This window comes from Boleophthalmus pectinirostris, unplaced genomic scaffold (genome assembly GCF_026225935.1).
Source record: "Boleophthalmus pectinirostris isolate CB_2022bp ecotype Guang Dong unplaced genomic scaffold, ASM2622593v1 HiC_scaffold_8, whole genome shotgun sequence".
NCBI lineage: Eukaryota > Metazoa > Chordata > Actinopteri > Gobiiformes > Gobiidae > Boleophthalmus > Boleophthalmus pectinirostris.
Genome location: NW_026571515.1, coordinates 4,822,082 through 4,841,298, shown reverse-complemented (window position 1 = coordinate 4,841,298; position 19,217 = coordinate 4,822,082). Strand labels below are relative to the sequence as shown.

Below are 19,217 nucleotides of genomic sequence, written 5' to 3'. Positions count from 1 at the left end.
GACACTCCTGCACTAGACACTTCCTCCAGCCGAGAGACTTAGTCCTCCAGCGTTGTCCTGGGTCTTCCTTGGGGCTTTCCCACTGGGGAAGAAGACGTCCAGGAGGCAGTCGGAACAGACGCCGAGCCTCAGCTGCCTCTTGACCAGGAGGAGAAGCGGCTCTACCCGAGCTCCCCACCTATCTCTAGGAGCGCCCAGCCACCCTGACGAGGAAATTCATTTCCTGCTTGTATCCCGCTCTCGTCTTTGGTCACTACCCAGAGCTCATGACCAGAGGTGAGAGTAGGAACGAGACTGACCGGTAAATCGAGAACTCAGCTCCTCTCACCACAACGGTCCGATACAGCGACCGCATCACTGCACCGATCCACCTGTCATCTCCCCTCACTAGAGAACAAAACCCCGACATACTTGAACACCTCCACTGAGGCAGGAACTGTCCACCCGCCCAAGAGACGACAAGACGCCTTTTCCGGTCGAGAAACATGACCTCAGATTGGAAAAGCGATCTTCATTCCTTCACCCCTGAAACTTTGTCCATCAATCCAACGAACAAAACCGGGGACGTGTGTTTCTATTCCTCAAACGTACAGCGATTCCTTCTGTGAATGGGGCGACTCTCCGCAGATCTGACCTGTCACGTGGCGCCGTGCTGTAACCTCCTTGGCCTCTGTTGTGAAGGTTTAATCTACGGAAGCCGAGAGCGGCCGCAACAAACGCAAAGGCCGCAACAAATACGAATGCGACATGACAAAAAGCCACAACAAAGAAAAAAAATAAAACCCAAAAGCAACACACCAAAAAAGCCACAACACACCAAAAAAGCCACAACACACCAAAAAGCCCATAACCAAAAAAAGCCACAACAAACCAAAAAAAGTCACAACAAACCAAAAAGCCACAACAAACCAAAAAAGCCACAAACACAAAAAAAACCAAACAAAACCACACAAACCAAAAGAAAAAAGCCAACAAACCAAACCCTCACCCAAAAAAGCCACAACAAACCAAAAAAGCCAACAAAAAAAAAAAGCCACAACACCAAAAAAAGCCACAAACACACAAAAAACCAACAAAAAAGCCACAACACACCAAAAAGCCACAACAAACCAAAAAAGCCATAACACACAAAAAAGCACACGCAAAAAACCACACACAAAAGCCAACCAAAAAAAGCACAACACACCAAAAAAAGCCACAAACACACAAAAATCCACAACAACAAAAAAGCCAAACACACAAAAAAGCCACAACAAACCAAAAACGCCACAACACACCAAAAAAACACAAAACAAAAAAGCCACAAAACACAAAAGCCATAGAGTCCCGCGGTATTTCCAATTGTTGGCTTTTTTTTGTGTGTTGTGGCTTTTTTAATGTGTTGTGGCTTTTTGATGGTATTGTGGCTTTTTAATGTGTTGTGGCATTTGCGTTTGTGTTGTGGCGTTTTGTATTTGTTGCGGCGTTTGTGCGTTAAAATCGAGTCCGCGGTCATTTCCGTTGTGGCTTTTTTTTTGGTGTGTGTGTTGTGGCTTTTTAATGTTTTATGTGTGGCTTTTTGATGTATTGTGGCTTTTTAATGTGTTGTGCAGCATTTGCGTTTGTGTTGTGGCGTTTGTATTTGTTGCGGCGTTTTCGTTAAAATCGAGTCCCGCGGTCATTTCCGTTGTGGCTTTTTTCTGGTGTGTTGTGGCTTTTTAATGTGTTGTGGCTTTTTGATGTATTGTGGCTTTTTAAATGTGTTGCGGCATTTGCGTTCGTGTTGCGGCGTTTGTATTTGTTGCGGCGTTTGCGTTAAAATCGAGTCCCGCGGTCATTTCCGTTGTGGCTTTTTTCTGGTGTGTTGTGGCTTTTTAATGTGTTGTGGCTTTTTGATGTATTGTGGCTTTTTAATGTGTTGCAGCATTTGCGTTCGTGTTGTGGCGTTTGTATTTGTTGCGGCGTTTTCGTTAAAATCGAGTCCCGCGGTCATTTCCGTTGTGGCTTTTTTCTGGTGTGTTGTGGCTTTTTAATGTGTTGTGGCTTTTTGATGTATTGTGGCTTTTTAACGTGTTGCGGCATTTTGCGTTTCGTGTTGTGGCGTTTGTATTTGTTGCGGCGTTTTCGTTAAAATCGAGTCCCGCGGTCATTTCCGTTGTGGCTTTTTTCTGGTGTGTTGTGGCTTTTTGTCGTGTCGTCGCATTTGCATTCGTTGCGGCGTTTGCGTTCTGTTAATCTGTACCTTCGCACGTTCCCGACACCTTTAATTTTTTTCTCCGTTAATGAGGCCTTTTCACACCTTCGCCGGTTTGTTCGGAGGATTCACACTTCTCGCTCCGTTCATTCTCGACGAGGAATTATCAGAGCGTCACTAAAATAACTCTAAATAAATAAATAAATCTGTAATTATCAGGACTCAGACGCCGCGTTAAGAGCTGAGCTACGGTGGAAGGAGTTTTACCGGAGAAAACTTCTGGGTTTAGACAAGGAGGTGTTAAAAACTAATCCAAACCACAAAATGGAACGTAAACAAACATCAAAATACAAGATAATTGAGTTTGAAGAAATATTTTAACATCAATAATTCATTTTTATTTCAGTTGGTAAATAAATAAAATCGTGAAAAGAGCGTGAAACCTTGTGAAGGGCTTCTGACATCGCTTTTTTTTTTTTTTTTTTTTGCTTTATGGTCACGGTTTTGGACAAACAAGTGACAATTTACGCTCCTCTTTACTGTTGGTGGGAATCAGATGAGTCAAAAATTGTGATAGTCCTGGTTTAGTCCGGGTTAGTCTTAGTTTAGTCTTGGTTCAGTTCTGGTTAGTCCTGGTTAGTCCTGGTTCAGTCCTGTTTTAGTCCTGTTTTAGTCCTGGTTTAGTCCTGGTTCAGTCCTGTTTCAGTTCTGGTTCAGTCCTGTTCAGTCCTGGTTTAGTCCTGGTTTAGTCCAGTTTTAGTCCTGGTTTAGTCCTGGTTCAGTCCCTGTTTCGTTCTGTTTTTAGTCCTGGTTCAGTCCTGGTTTAGTCCTGGTTTCAGTCTGGTTCAGTCCTGGTTTAGTCCTGGTCCTGGTTCTGGTTTAGTCCTGGTTTAGTCCTGGTTCAGTCCTAGTTTAGTCCTGTTTTAGACCTGGTATAGTCCTGCTGGTTTAGTCCTGGTTAGTCCTGGTTAGTCTGGTTAGTCCTGTTTAGTCCTGGTTTAGTCCTGGTTCAGTCCTGGTTTAGTCCTGGTTCAGTCCAGTTTTAGTCCTGGTTCAGTCCTGGTTTAGTCCTGGTTTAGTCCTGGTTCAGTCCTGGTTTTAGTCCTGGTTTAGTCCTGGTTCAGTCCTGTTCAGTCCTGGTTTAGTCCTGGTTTAGTTAGCTGGTTTAGTCCTGGTTCAGTCCTGGTTCAGTCCTGGGTTTAGTCCTGGTTAGTCCTGGTTCAGTCTCCTGGTTTAGTCCTGGTTTAGTCCTGGTTACTGGTTTAGTCCTGGTTTAGTCCTGGTTTTAGTCCTGGTTTAGTCCTGGTTCAGTCCTGGTTCAGTCCTGGTTTAGTCTGGTTTAGTCTCTGGTTTAGTCCTGGTTAGTCCTGGTTCAGTCCTGGTTTAGTCCTGGTTTAGTCCTGGTTTAGTCCTGGTTTAGTCCTGGTTTAGTCCTGGTTTCAGTCCTGGTTTAGTCCTGGTTAGTCCTGGTTTAGTCTGGTTTAGTCCTGGTTAGTCCTGGTTTAGTCCTGGTTTAGTCCTGGTTTAGTCCTGGTTCAGTCCTGTTTAGTCCTGGTTAGTCCTGTCCTGGTTTAGTCCTGGTTTAGTCCTGGTTAGTCCGGTTTTAGTCCTGGTTCAGTCCTGGTTTGTCCAGTTTAGTCCTGGTTTAGTCCTGGTTCAGTTTTAGTCCTGGTTTTAGTCCTGTTTAGTCCAGTTTTAGTCCTGGTTTAGTCCTGGTTCAGTCCTGGTTCAGTCCTGGTTCAGTCCAGTTTTAGTCCTGGTTCAGTCCTGATTCAGTCCTGGTTTAGTCCTGGTTAGTCCTGGTTTAGTCCTGGTTCAGTCCTGGTTTAGTCCTGGTTTTAGTCCTGGTTTAGTCCTGGTTAGTCCTGGTTTTAGTCCTGGTTCAGTCCTGGTTTAGTCCTGGTTAGTCCTGGTTCAGTCCTGGTTTAGTCCTGTTTAGTCCTGGTTCAGTCCTGTTTCAGTCCTGTTTAGTCCTGGTTCAGTCCTGGTTTAGTCCTGGTTTAGTCCTGTTTATTTTCTGGTTTAGTCCTGGTTTAGTCCTGGTTCAGTCCTGGTTTAGTCCAGTTTTAGTCCAGTTTAGTCCTGGTTCAGTTCTGTTTAGTCCTGTTTTAGACCTGGTATAGTCCTGCTGGGTTCAGTTCTGGTTTAGTCCAGTTTTAGACCTGGTATAGTCCTGGTTCAGTTCTGGTTTAGTCCTGGTTTATATCAAATTGATCAAAAACAGGGACATTTCTTGTATAAAACTTGGATAAATCAGTGGTTTTGTATAAATCTGCTGGGAAAAAACTCAAACCTGGGACCGTCCCGGGTCCACAGGGACGTTTTTCAAAAGAACCGGACTCAGAGTCGACGAAACCAGAAGCGAAACCTCCAATTTAAACCCCGGCGGCCGCGCGCGAGCCGAGTCCGTCGATATAAACCGCTCGCTCTTCGCTCTCCGTCCTTCTGTTGTATAATTTTCACATTTCCATAATTGTCACTTTTCCGTCGGCCTCTTTTTTCTCTGCGCGACGATAATCACCTCGCGTCCTCCCCTCCGCCGGTCCACGCCCAACGCCCCGCGAGGATCTGATTTACTTTTTAACCGTCTCGTTACGGCGCTTTAATTGTTTGGCGAGGCGGCGCGTGGGCGTTCGTTCTTTTTTATTTCACCTGCGCTCCGTCTTTCCGCCCACGCGCCTGTTACCGCCGCACACCTGCTGCTGCGGAGACACGCTTCTTATCGGGTGAAAAAAAAAAAAATAATAATAATAAATAAAATCTAATAAAAATAAAATAAAAGTGTGAAAGCGTTATTTGTCTCCAAAACCGAAAGTAAAAAAATAGATAATGATTTGTTGGTTTTTTTTTCAGTTTTCGATTTTGTGTTTAAATGAAAAATGGAAAAATGGACTAAACCAGGACTAAACCAGGACTAAACCAGGACTGAACCAGGACTGAACCAGGACTGAAGCAAGACTGAACCAAGGACTGAACCAGGACTGAACAAGGACTAACCCAGGAGTAAACTGGTTTCAGTCCTGATCTTGTCCTGGTCTCAGTCCTGGTCTGGTCCAGGTCTCAGTCCTGACCACCTGACAGTCTACTCTTGTTTCAGTCCTGGTTTAGTCCTTTTTTAGACCTGGTTTAGTCTTGGTTTAGTCCTGGTTTAGTCCTGTTTTAGTCCTGTTTTAGTCCTGTTTTAGTCCTGGTTTAGACCTGGTTTAGACCTGGTTTAGTCCTGTTTAGTCCTGGTTTAATCCTGTTTCTGTTTCAGTCCTGGTTCACTCCTGGTTTCAGTCCTGTTTTAGACTTGGTTTAAGTCCTGTTTAGTCCTGGTTTAGTCCTGGTTTCAGTCCTGGTTCAGTCTTGGTTTCAGTCCTGGTTCAGTCTTGGTTCAGTCCTGGTTTTCAGTCCTCTTTTAGTCCTGGTTTAGTCCTGTTTTAGTCCTGGTTTTAGTCCTGGTTCAGTCCTGGTTTAGTCCTGGTTCAGTCTTGGTTCAGTCCTGGTTCAGTCCTGGTTTAGTCCAGTCCTGGTTCAGTGGTTTAGTCCTGGTTTCAGTCCTGGTTTAGTCCTGGTTCAGTCTCCTGGTTCAGTCCTGGTTCAGTCCTGGTTTAGTCCTGGTTTCAGTCAGTCTGGTTCAGTCCTGGTTCAGTCTGGTTCAGTCCTGGTTCAGTCCTGGTTCAGTCCTGGTTAGTCCTGGTTCAGTCCTGGTTCAGTCCTTGGTTCAGTCCTGGTTCAGTCCTGGTTCAGTCCTGGTCAGTCCTGGTTCAGTCCTGGTTCAGTCCTGGTTTAGTCCTGGTTTAGTCCTGGTTCAGTCTCCTGGTTCAGTCCTGGTTCAGTCCTGGTTCAGTCCTGGTTTTCAGTCCTGGTTCAGTCTGGTTCAGTCCTGGTTTAGTCCTGGTTTAGTCCTGGTTTAGTCCTGGTTCAGTCTTGGTTCAGTCCTGGCTCTTTACTCCTCTTTGCTCCTGACCACAGTCGCCGTCCAACAGTCCATCAAACGTTGCGGCTTTGTGTTTTACTAAAGTCGTACCAAAACATTCTGACAGATTTTTGAGCTCCGTGTGACACGTCAAATCTGTTCAAGATCAGTAAACGCAAAAGTGAGAGAAGAAAAAGAGGAATCTGAAGCGTCTGCACCCGGTCGCCGCGGTGACGCCAGGTGACGGCAGGTGACCGCGGGGCCGTTAAAGCAGCAGTGCGGGACGTTACCTTGTTGCCGTGGCCGGTGTAGTTCAGCCTCATGCGCTTCATGTACGTGGTGGTCAGGGGCAGGTTGAAGTCGATCGTCTCCTCGGCAACGAGACGAGTCACAACACCGTTTTCTGAAACCCACAGAAAGAAAGAGAGAGATGAGAGAGGGAGGAAGAGAGAGAGAACGAGAGAGGGAGGAAGAGAGAGAGAACGAGAGAGGGAGGAAGAGAGAGAGAACGAGAGAGGGAGGGAGAGAGAGAGAACGAGAGAGGGAGGAGAGAGAGAGAGAGAGAGAGGAGAGAGGAGAGAGAGAGAACGAGAGAAGAGGAGGAGAGAGAGGAGAACGAGAGAGGGAGAGAAGAGAGAGAGAGAGGAGGAGAGAGAGAGAGAGAACGAGAGAGGGAGGGAGAGAGAGAGAACGAGAGAGGGAGGAAGAGAGAGAGAACGAGAGAGGGAGGGAGGGAGAGAGAGAGAAGAGAGGAGAGAGAGAGAACGAGAGAGGGAGGGAGGGAGAGAGAACGAGAGAGGGAGGAAGAGAGAGAGAACGAGAGAGGGAGGAAGAGAGGGAGATGAGGAGAGGGAGGAGGAGAGAGAAGAGAGGGAGAGAAGAGAGAGGAGAACGAGAGAGGGAGGAAGAGAGGGAGATGAGAGAGGGAGGGAGGGAGAGAGAACGAGAGAGGGAGGAAGAGAGGGAGAACGAGAGAGGGAGGGAGGGAGAGGAGAGAAAAGAGAGGGAGAGAGAGAGAGAGAAAGAGAGAGAAGAGGAGAGGAGAGGAGAGAAGAGAGAGAGAGAGAGAGAGAGAGAGAGAGAGGAGAGAGAAGAAAGAGAAAGGGAGAGAGAGAAGAGAGAACGAGAGAGGGAGGGAGAGGAGAGAAAAGAGAAGGACAGAGAGAAAGAGAGAGAAGAGAGAGAGAGAGAGAGAGAGAGAGAGAGAGAGAGAGAGAGAGAGAGAGAGAGAGAGAGAGAGAGAGAGAGAGAGAGAGAGAGAGAGAGAGAGAGAGAGAGAGAAGAGAGAGAGAGAGAGAGAGAGAGAGAGAAGAGGAGAGAGAGAGAGAGAGAAGAGGAGAGAGAGAGAAGAGAGAGAGAGAGAGAGAGAGAGAGAGAGAGAGAGAGAGAGAGAGAGAGAGAGAGAGAGAGAGAGAGAGAGAGAGAGAGAGAGAGAGAGAAGAGAGAGAAGAGAGAGAGAGAGAGAGAGAGAGAGAGAGAGGAGAGAGAGAGAGAGAGAGAGAGAGAGAGAGAGAGAGAGAGAGAGAGAGAGAGAGAGAGAAAGAGAAGAGAAGAGGAGAGAGAGAAGAGAAGAGAGAGAGAAGAGAAGAGGAGGGAGAGAGAGATCAGGGAGGGAGAACAAGGGAGGGAGGAGAGAGAGATGAGGAAGAGTGGGAAGGAGGGAGAGACAGAGGGAGATTTGACGATGAAAGGGGGAGAGATGAGAGATGAGAGAGGGAGAGAACGAGGGAGGGAGTAGAGAGAGATGAGGAAGAAAGGGAGGGGGGAGAGAGAGAAATAGAGAGGGATGAGGAGAGAGAGAGAGAGAGAGAGAGGAAGAGTTGAGGATGAAAGGGGGAGCAAGAGAGGGAGAGAGAAGGAAGAGAGAAAGAGATGAGGGAGGGAGGAGAGAGATGAGGATGAAAGAGAAATGGGGGAGAGTAAAAGGGAGGGAGGGAGAAGAGAGAGACGAGGAAGAGATGAGGAAGAAAGGGAGGGGGAGAGAGAAGAAGGGAGAGAGCGCGAAAGGAGAGTGACATGAGGGAGGGAAGAGACAGAGAGAGGAAGGGAGGGAGTGGAAGGAAGAGAGGAGAGAGAGGAAGGAGAGAAAGAGAAAGATTTGAGGGAGAGAGAGAGAGAAAGAGATAAGGAAGAAAGGAGAGAGGGAGGGAGGGAGGGAGAGAGTGAACAAGAGAGGGAGAGACAGAGAAATAAGGGAGAGACAAAGAGAAGAGAGAAACAGAGAGCGAGAAGAAATAAATAAGAGAGACGGAGAGAAGAAAAAAGTGGTAAGAGAAAAAGAGATGGAGAGAGACAGCAAGAAAGAGAAGAAAAAGAGGGAGGGAAAGAACGAAGAAAAAGTACAGAGGTAGAGAAATATGTAAAAAATAAGAGAGGAAGAGAAGAAAAAGAAAGAAGAGAAGCAGGGAGAAAGATCGAAAGAGAAGAGAGAGAGAGAGAGGAGGAGAGAAATTGAGAGAGAGAGAAGAAAAAGAAAAAGAAAAGAAGGATTGACGGTGATTAGAGGAAATTAAAAGTCTCGGTTACTTCATAAAAGACGATTAAAGTTGTGGAGTAAAATTACACGTGAACTAAACGAGACACAATCACCCAGACACACGGAAAACATCCACGTGGCTTCAGGTTTTTTTCTTTTTCTTTTACACTGTTATTTATTTATTTTTGTTGTTGTTTTTTTTGACATTTTCACAACTTTAAAAAACTTCATTTCTATTTCTAGTGCAGTGTGGAGCTCCCCCTGCTGTCTGCAACGGGAACCACGGCTGAAAACATAAACACAATTTCATTCCTCCGCTGATCGACCGTTTTTAGACCTGGTTTAGACCTGGTTTTAGACCTGGCTTAGTCCCGGTTTTAGACCTGGTTTGGTCCTGATTTTAGACCTGGTTTAGACCTGGTTTAGACCTGATTTTAGACCTGTTTTAGACCTGGTTTGGTCCTGGCTAAATCCTGTTTTAGTCCTGGTTTAGTCCTGATTTTAGACCTGTTTTTAGACTGGTTTAGTCCTGATTTAATTCTGGTTTTAGACCTGTTTTAGACCGAGTTTGGTCCTGGCTAAATCCAGTTTTAGACCTGGTTTTAGACCTGGTTTAGACCTGTTTTTTTTTCTGATTTTAGACCTGTTTTTAGTCCTTTTTTAGTCCTGGTTTAGTCCTGGTTTTAGACCTGTTTTAGTCCTGTTTTAGTCTTGGCTAAATCCTGTTTTAGTCCTGGTTTAGTCCTGATTTTAGACCTGGTTTAGACCTGTTTTTAGACCTGGTTTAGACCTGTTTTTGTTTAGACCTGGTTTAGACCTGGTTTAGACTTGGTTTAGACCTGGTTTAGACCTGGTTTGGTTTAGACCTATTTTATCGCTTAAATATGATTAGTGATGTGATACTGGCAGGATTCCCATGGTCATGGAAATCCTGGAAAAGTCACGGAAATTGAAAATGGCAAGATGTATTTTCATATTTTAATTACAAAAAGGTCTCTTGTTCCACTGGCAGATCATTTTACTTGTCAAGTGAAATTGACTCAAATCATGATGACACTTTCTTAATTTAACTTGACCCTCACGCTCTCCTCGACGTCACACAGACCCCAAGAAATTTTTTTTTTCCTTCCCGCTGTCTTGGGGCAGGTCAGTCGGACCCAAAAATGTATTTTCTTGCCAGGTGAGAAAATACAAACTCGCACTTCTGGGGTTTTTGCGAACCGTCTAGACCAGAGTTCACACTTTTTCATCATGTGAGCTACTTACAAAATGACCAAGTCAAAATGATCGACCTAATACAAAGCCAAACAAACTGCACTGAAACACTCTGTGCCCCTTTTTTGGACCCTCCCCCACAGTTTGAGAACCTCTTCTTTAAGAGAACTTCCTCTGGCACTTTACACAAAACTGTGAAAAAAGTGAAGGAAGATTTTTAAACCTGTTTTTTAAAGTTCCAAACTGGAGTTACATTCTTTTCTGGTTTCAGTGATATTTACCAGCCTCTGCACGTTTACCAAACCAAACGCACATCGTGACAAACACAGATGCATTTGTCACTTTTGTTAGACAAACTTCAGCCAAATGTGGCAGTAGGTCTGTTCTGTAGATCCGCTCTATGCTGTAGACCTGCTTTGTGCCAACACTAACACAAATTTAGACTGGTTTTTGCTTCACGTTTGGTCTTGTTCTTCTAATCAGCCGCACTGTGGGAGGGGCTTGTGTTGGCTGTACGCAGGAAGGAGCGAGAGCGTGAAAAGGCGAGGGGCGGCGTGCTGACGTGAGGCAGATGGACAGGTAGGATGTTTAGGAAGTTGAACCTGCCCTGTGATGCACGCTGGTACACGAGGGCACACGCTGTCGCAGACGAGCCGTGCATAGGGAGCGTGTGTGTTTGTGATGCGCCGTAGAGTCTCCGCGGGTTTCAAATGAGCGCACAGGCTGCACTGAGACGCCCCACACGCTCCTGCACCCGCTACAAGTTTATTACCAACAGCAGCAGCCGGAATGAAATATGATCACACTTGTTGAGTGTCACACCTCGAGTGAGAGACAAGACCGAGTCCAAACGCGATCGAGTCTGAGACGAGACACGGCGATCTACCCACACGACCTTGGCGATCGACTGGTAGATCACGATCGACGTATTGAGCACCTTTGATCTAGTGTATTCTGATTCCTGATGTAGTCGCTGGAGAGAAATGAAACTCAGCGAAGGCACTAGGTGGCGCTGGCCTGACTAGGATATCCTTTCCCTCAAAATGAAATGTGAATGAAACAGTCGGAAACACGATCACATCACCCCTGTCCTGTACTCCTCGCCCTGGCTCCCTGTCCAGTTCAGAACTCATTTTAAAATTTTGATGTTTGTTTTTAATGCACTCAACGGTCTTGCACCTTCTTACCTGTGTGAGATTTTGACCCCTCACCAACCCAGCAGAGCTCTACGATCTGCTGGGTCCCCCGGTCAAACTGTGGGGTGATCATTCTTTTGCAGTGGTCGGTCCAAAACTCTGGAACTCTTCACCCGTTGAGTTACGGTCCATCCCTGACCTGCCTCTGTTCAAAACCAAACTTAAAACCTACTTATTTAGAACGGCTATTAACACTTATTGGCCCTGTGACACTTTCTTTATTTGAATGGTGTAATGTGCTTTGTTGCTTTGTCTGTATGATGTTTATTGGTTTTTTGTTTCGGTCGTTGGAAGGTGCTATAGAAATAAAGTTTGATTGATTGACTGAACGAAACAAAACACATATTCACGTTTGTTTTTGATGAGTGCACAACATCATAACTTGGTTCAAGGACACAAAAAAGTCAACTCTGCAAAATAAGATCATTTAAAACTAATTATGGACGCAACAAAGCTTGAGTTGAACAAAGGCTACGTTCAGACGGCAGCCTGAAGTGACCCAAATCCGATTTTTTTGGCCTCTATGTGACATTTATTTGATCTTTTAATGACACAGATCCGATTTTTTCAAATGTGACCCAGGACACTTGGATATGTGCTCCTGAAACCGATACATATCTGATCTTTTGACATGTGACTTCAGTCTGAACGGCCAAAGCGCATTCATCCACCTACACGTTATCAACAAGACACAAATGTACACAAACGTTCTTCTCGTCATATGAAAATTGTTAATAAACTCACTGAAGTGAAGCACATCACCACTCACCACTCTTGGCTCCGTCTCCACATCCACACGTTCCTTTCAGCGGACTGAACCACAAAACGCCACGGCCAAAAACCTCGTCCTTCTCCTTCTCAATCTCCTCCTTAAAACAAGTACCATATTTTCAGGGCTATTAGACGCGCTCTTAAACCTCCAGCCCCATCAAAAAACAACGAATCCCGAGCGCTCTAAACACGAATCCACTCGGGCGTCCCAGCACGACTTCAGTAAACTACAAAGCCGCAAACACACACGGAGCAGACAGCGACCGCACAGCGAAACACACCCACAGACACACTCATCACTCCACGCCGACGAGGAACGGAACGGAGGAACGAACCGAAAAAGCGAGCGCGACGTGCCGCTTCTAGACACGACTGAACAACTGAGTCACTGCGAACACGCCGACAATCCGTTGGTCCCAGACACACCCTCCCTACACGCCACAACTGAACAAAGCCCAGAGTCACCGTGAACGAACAAACAAACAAAACCACTCACTAGGGGTGGGCGATATATCGATATTTTAAATATATTGAGATGGTTTTTAAACTCGATATGAATTCTGACATATCGTATATATCGATATAATGCTTATATTCAATTCTGATTTTGCCGCTTCGCTTGTTTACCTTCTCTCTCATCGCCTCCGCCTCCCTGATTTTGTTCGCTCGTGTCTCCTTCACTCGTCACTGTCGCCCTGAACGCTGAAAGTTGGTGCCAGTGAAAAGCTTCAAGCACCACGAACATTTTCCACCATTTACAGACAAAACCACCAGCAGCACATCCTCATGTTCCACCGAGTCGCGTCCTTTAGTCCGAAAGAAGCTGAACGAGCTGAGCTGCAGGAGAAGTGCTGTTTATGCAAATGAGTCATGCGCTTAAGTTTGGTTTCTGTAAAATGTAAACACACGTGCGCAAAACTGCATTAAACACATTGATTATCTCAAACGGGCTGATGTGCTCGTAGAGTCGTTATATTTATTTATGTAAAGTTTATTTATGCAGAAGATTTTAATGAATAATCTGCTGCAGTGTCACTTGTACAATAGTGTTTGGAAACGTTGGGTTTGATCTGCAGTGGATTGTGGGATTAAACCTCAGAGCTCCTCACTGCTGGAACATGGATCTGTTAAAATAAGGAACATCCTGAGCTTCTTCTGCTAAATGAGCTCATGGTTCTGGTTCTGGTTTGGATAACAGAGTTAATGCAAAGATGAACTTGTGTTGAGTTGGTTTATTTATGAATGAAAAGAAGGAAATATGTATTATTTCTTTTATTTTACAGTTAAATTATTATTTATGTAATTAGGGTTTTTGTAATCTTAAATGTTCCTGTATGAAACTGTCGACCTCTTACACTTCAATTTAAAAAAAAAGGACCTTGTGGAATTTGGCAGATTTGTTTTTGCAAGTTTTCAGTTTTAGGGGGTTATTTTTTCTTGAACATATATCGAGATATATATCGTATATCGAGATATAGCAAAATATATCGAGATATATTTTTTGATCCATATCGCCCAGCCCTACCACACTGTTGTGTTTCCTTTAAAGTCCCACACGGTTTATTTGTGAAAAAAGTTTGAAAATAGACCATTTAATGACAGTGCGACTTATAATCCAGAGCGACTAATAGCGCGGAAAATACTGTAATTTGTTCATGTTCTGGCTCCGGTACGAGAGGAACTTTAAAATCTCCAGGCGCTCAATACTCGCGTCCATGTTGTGGTTGACGTCGTCGTGTCTCCAGTGTCACATGTGGGACACTTTTGGGCCGTTTAATGTTCACACTGGAGTCACATACAAGTCGCATTTAATTGGAAATGTGAACGACCTCGTGAAAACATCGGATTTCACAAAAATAATCCGAATTGAGCGTTAAACCCTGCAGTCTGAACGTAACCTATGTGCACTTTAATAAAAGACAAGGCACACGAGTCTTTGTTGTTCAGAGTTGGATCGGCTGGAGCAGGTCAGACTCAGGAGAGACGCTGTACGAGACGGTGACTCTGGCTCCTTCGGGGTCACGAGGCTCAGACCCCGGAGCCTCAGACGGTGACAGAGCTGATGTGAGATATTTCCTCTTCACAGGTAAACCACATGTGGAGACTCGGCCTATTTAGACTAAGTCAGACTTTCTTTGACTCTTGAGTTCAGACGGAGGTGAAGAGTTTCCAGGACCATTAATTATCAGATTTATATGAGACACGAGGGAAATTATCATAGTGGTGATTTTAATTCAATTTTTATGTTACTGCAACTAAACGGAGCTTCATACTGTGGACGATTAGAGTCAAAAAGAACAAGGTTTCTGTGGAGCAAAGGCCGAAAGAGTCAGATCTGTGGAGATGCAACCCTGCTGACTGTAAAAGCAGAGATCTCCAAACTTTTGCTTTCAGTGAGCTCCTTCAAAAAATGAAAATGCCGGAGAACTTGTCATTAGAGCCTCGCGGGACCCGACGCAAACCACTGCGACGCGGGACACATTTTGAAAGACCTCGACCTGTTTAGGGTTTAGACCGCTTCCTAGCTGATTTTAGACTGTTTAGAACCGTTTAGCGCGGTTTAGACAGTCCTTCCTTCCAAGAACCTGGTTTTAGACCTCCTGGTTTAGAACCTGACCTGTTTAGACCTGGTTTACCTAGGTTTAGACCTGGTTTAGACCTGGTTTAGACCTGGTTTAGAGTCCTGGTTTACTGGTTTAGTAGACCTGGTTTAGACCTGGTTTAGACCTGGTTTAGACCTGGTTTAGTCCTGGTTTAGTCCTGGTTTAGACCTGGTTTAGTCCTGGTTTAGACCTGGTTTAGACCTGGTTTAGTCCTGGTTTAGTCCTGGTTTACCTGGAGTCCTGTTTAGAGTCCTGGTTTAGACCTGGTTTAGACCTGGTTTAGTCCTGGTTTTAGTCCTTTTAGTCCTGTTTTACACCTGGTTTAGTCCTGGTTTCAGTCCTGGTTTCAGTCCTGTTTTAGTTTAGTTAGTCCTGGTTTAGTCCTGGTTCAGTCCCTGGTTCAGTCCTGGTTCAGTCCTGTTTAGAGTCCTGGTTTAGAGTCCTGGTTCAGTCCTGGTTTAGACCTGGTTCAGTCCTGGTTCAGTCCTGTTTTTACACCTGGTTTAGTCCTGGTTTACACCTGGTTTAGTCCTGGTTTGAGTCCTGGTTCAGTCCTGGTTTAGATCTGGTTCACTTCAAAGTCCGGCATCTCGATCAGCGTTTCTTCTGTTAAATAAAAAACGCCTGGGAAGTGATGATGGATTTTTGTTTCTGTGATGTTTGCAAATGTTCATGTGCACTGAAACTTAATTTAATAAAAATTGCGGATGAAATTGAAATCGAAATATCTGCCAGAAAAAAATCACAATTCAGTTTTTTCTTAAAATCGTCCAGCCCCGACCCTACAGTTAAAGGTTGTATGGAGGATTTTTTTTTTTTTTTAGTTTCAAGTTCAGTGAAAGTTTAAAATATCATTACAGAGACGCAGCAGCCTTGTAATTATGAAGACCACAAAAAAAAAAAAAAAGAATGAAAATCTATCAACTGTGGACGTAGTGAGGCCAGAGAAACATCAGCCAATAGAAAACGAGGCTCCCTCATTTTCTATTGGCTGTTAGGTTGTCAATCAAACTCCTTCTGTTTTTAGTGTAATTGACTCGCCGGTGCACAGGGATTTCATGGTTTATGCAGCGGTTCTTAGAGGATTTTTTAAACTGTCGCTTCCTCGCAGTTCGCACAAAGTTTGTCGCGATGGCGGACGAGAATCCACGACCAGTTCGCCGCAAAAGAAAGTCCGTTTTTGAGGTCGCCGAAAGAAGAAGAGAAGAGGAAAAGGAGCGAAGACAAACGGAGGTGATTCTTGGAGATTTCTTTCAGCGATTGCGCGAATGAAGCAGACGAAGGGTCTAAAAACTGACACGTCGGTCGATAAAATATTTCTAGACAAGTGACTTCAACGGTAATTCTGAACGCGCACTGGATGTAAACAAACGTGATTTCTAGAGTAAAGAGGTGTACCAGGTTATCCAGTTTAACATTCAGAACTTCCGTCATATCAGGAATAACTTAAACATGAATGCTGCAAAAACTTATTTCTATTCAATGATTATCTCTCACATCGATTACTGCTTAACTACTTGGTCTCTTGCCCCACAACACTTAAAACCATTGAAAACCTCTATAAAAGAAGTCTAAAAATACTTGACAAAAAACCCATTTCCCACCACCACTGTCACATACTGAAAAAGCACAGGCTTCTAGATTTTAGCAACATGGTCAAACTCAAAAGGACTTGTCTAATTTATAAGGTTCTACACTCCCTGGCACCACCACCATTAAATAATTACATTAAACGTAAAGACATTTCAATAAGAACCACACGAGCCACCACCAGGGGTGACTTGGTCATACCCCAGAGACGGACCACCTTTGGTCAGAATGTTTTATCTGTACAAGGTGGAAATCTGTGGAACAGTCTTCCACTGACCCTGAAAGAAAGCCCCACATACAGCTCCTTTAAAGCTCAAACAAAAACTTGGTTATGGTCAAATCAAACATGTACACATGTATAACTGCACTGTGATTTTAATTGTTTTTCTATGTGCAATGAATGGGAACTGTGCAATGTATGGGAACTGTGTAATAATGGGAACTGTGCAATGAATGGGAACTGTGCAATGAATGGAACTATATAATGAGTGGAGTGTGCAATATTTTAGTGTCTGGCCCCTGTGACCCTTGGGACAACGGATGGAAATTAGCCTTAGGCTACAATCCGGTGTGTTTACATTCATGTTGTCATGTTTGTTCATTAACATGCTCTGTCCCAATCAAATAAATAAATAAATAAAATAAATAAATAAGAGGCGGGAGGAGGAGATGTTCATACTGAGGCTGTGGAGGAGGAAGGTGGTGTCACACATGCACAACATTTGAAAAAGGACTGTTGCTGTATTTCTTTTCCCTTAAAAAATCCTCTATACAACCTTTAAACTCAGAAAAGTACAGTTTTACACAATTCATGACCTTTAATCCGTCTCCTTTAACATCAAACCCCCCTCCCCCTCCCCCTCTGCCCCGCCCCTCGTCCCCCAGCGTGAGTGACACACAGACGGGGCCCCCGCCGCACGCGCCAATTAAAGATGGCCGCCGCGCTCGCTGATTAACGGCGTTTAATAATTCACGGATGAACTTTAGAGCCCCCCCCCGCACTCCCGCCCCACTCCAGCCTCCGTGTGTGTGTGTGTGTGTGTGTGTGTGTGCGCGCCCCCCCCCACAGAGCAGGGAGGCAATTAGCGTCGCGTCTCGGAGTGGGACCGGCAGAGGGACCGGGGCCCACACACACAAAAGGCGCCGGGATGTGAGTTGGGTTTGATTGGCGCGTGAGGCTGATGTGTTTTGTTTTGTTGCGTGTTACGTGATCTGTGTGTGTGTGTGTGTGTGTGTGTGTGTGTGTGTGTGTGTGTGTGTGTGTGTGTGTGCGTGTGTGTGTGTGCGCGGGTCGTGAGCCAGGGGGCGCCGTTCGCACACAAAAAGAAGAGAAAGTGACGCGATGGAAAACGGGGAAGACCCAAGTATCACCGCGTTTTATGGAGGTTAAAGAGACTATGACAAAAAAATAAAAAAAAAAAACGGAACATTTTTAGATGTTTTAGGGTCAAGGCGTCGAGTTTATTTGCAAAGTTTACGTGGGTCTACAGAGACTAAACCAGGACTGGACCAGGACTACACCAGGACTGAACCAGGAACCAGGACTGAACCAGGACTGAACCAGGACTGAACCAGGACTGAACCAGGTCTACACAACAACTGGACCAGAACTAAACCAGGACAAAACCGGGACGAAACCAGCATTGAACCAGGATTGGACCAAGTCTAACCCAAGACTACACCAGGACTACACCAGGTCTAAACCAGGACTGAACCAGGACTGAGCCAGGACTACACCAGGTCTAAACCAGGACTGAACCAGGACTACACCAGGACTATACCAGGACTAAACCAGGACGAAAACAGGATGAAAACAGAACTGGTCCAGGTCTAAACCAAGACTAAACCAGGTCTAAACCAGGTCTAAACCAGGACTAAACCAGGACTAAACCAGGACTAAACCAGGACTGAACCAGGAATAAACCAGGACTGAACCAGGACTGAACCAGGACGAAAACAGGATGAAAACAGAACTGGTCCAGGTCTAAACCAAGACTAAACCAGGTCTAAACCAGGTCTAAACCAGGTCTAAACCAGGACTAAACCAGGACTGAACCTGTGTCATTAGCGGAGTATAAATATAAACACGCCGCAGCTGTTAAGTCGATCATCCGCTGATGATTTTATGTAATATAAAAACATTAAAGTCTCTCTCAGTCTGGTACCTGGTTCCAGGAAAAGACCGGAAAATGACACTTGTTTCCAGGGCAACAGACGCCCTGGACGCACGTCAGGTATTTTAGCCCCTTTCATCCACTTTGTCCAAGACTCGTGTTGGGGCCTTCTGAACTCAAACGCAAAGGCGTCCAAATAGAGGTGGGTCCAGTCAAGTGGTAACGGAGGGAAACTGTGTCTCTTATTCAGAAACTAGAGGAACTATTGAAATAAGTAAAGTATCAGAATGTAGGAAAGAGTTACACTCCAACAGGGTCAAGTTAAACCTGTGATATTCTTTCAAGTTCAAGACAAAAAATTTTAAAACTCAAGTCGGTAACGGAGGGAATGAAATATGCAGCACTTTTTGGGCAATAAATCCAAACAGTGATAACTCTTGGTTCTCACTTACATATCCTTAACAAACTGGTTTGAATATTTGCTCTTACTTTTTGAGTCATGAGATTTTTTATTAAGAAACGTCATGGTAACGGAGGGAAAAGTAACTGAGGGAAAATTGTACAAACAAGTAGAAGGTGCAGGATTTTACATAATTTGTTGCAACTTTTTTCTTCTGAATACTTTAATATTACTTCAAAATGAAAGGAAACTATTTCTATAAAATATGTCAGTCCTTCCAAGCAAATTTTTATCATTTTAAATACTTTTTTTTTTTTTTTTAATCATGTCCCTTCATCAACAGATCAAAGATGGAATAACACAAGATATGATGAAATACATCCATTTATTTACATGATTTTTGGGTCTTTGAAATTTGGGAAATAATTTTTGTTCCATGTTTCATACATGGTCTGTTTAAAACAGATGGAACTTTAGAACCAAAAATGGTACAGAAAAAAGGTCAACAGTTTCATAAACTAGAGTACATATGTATCTGTTCAATACATTTTTATATCAGATGAATTAACTTGAATTTTTGGCCTTGTTGTTTACTTCTGTTTGACCAGGCTCAAGTGTCTAGACCAAGATGTGTAATTTTCCATTTATTTGAGAAATATCTGCACTTAGAGCGACTTTTTCAATTGTTACAAACACAGACGCTCAGAGCATCGAACATTTTGAGTCACTACACTCTTTGGTAAAGTTTGGGCCGATCAAAATAAACAGAACACATGAG

General features: G+C 44.4%; 1 protein-coding gene across 1 annotated transcript in view; it reads right to left on the bottom strand.

The window, feature by feature from the left end:
* Positions 1-19,217, bottom strand: part of LOC110165247 (nucleolar protein 4-like) — a 451,198-nt gene that overhangs the window by 344,398 nt on the left and 87,583 nt on the right. The window contains 1 exon segment of the mRNA XM_055165659.1: positions 6,365-6,477. Coding sequence (XP_055021634.1) covers positions 6,365-6,477 — 113 coding nt within the window.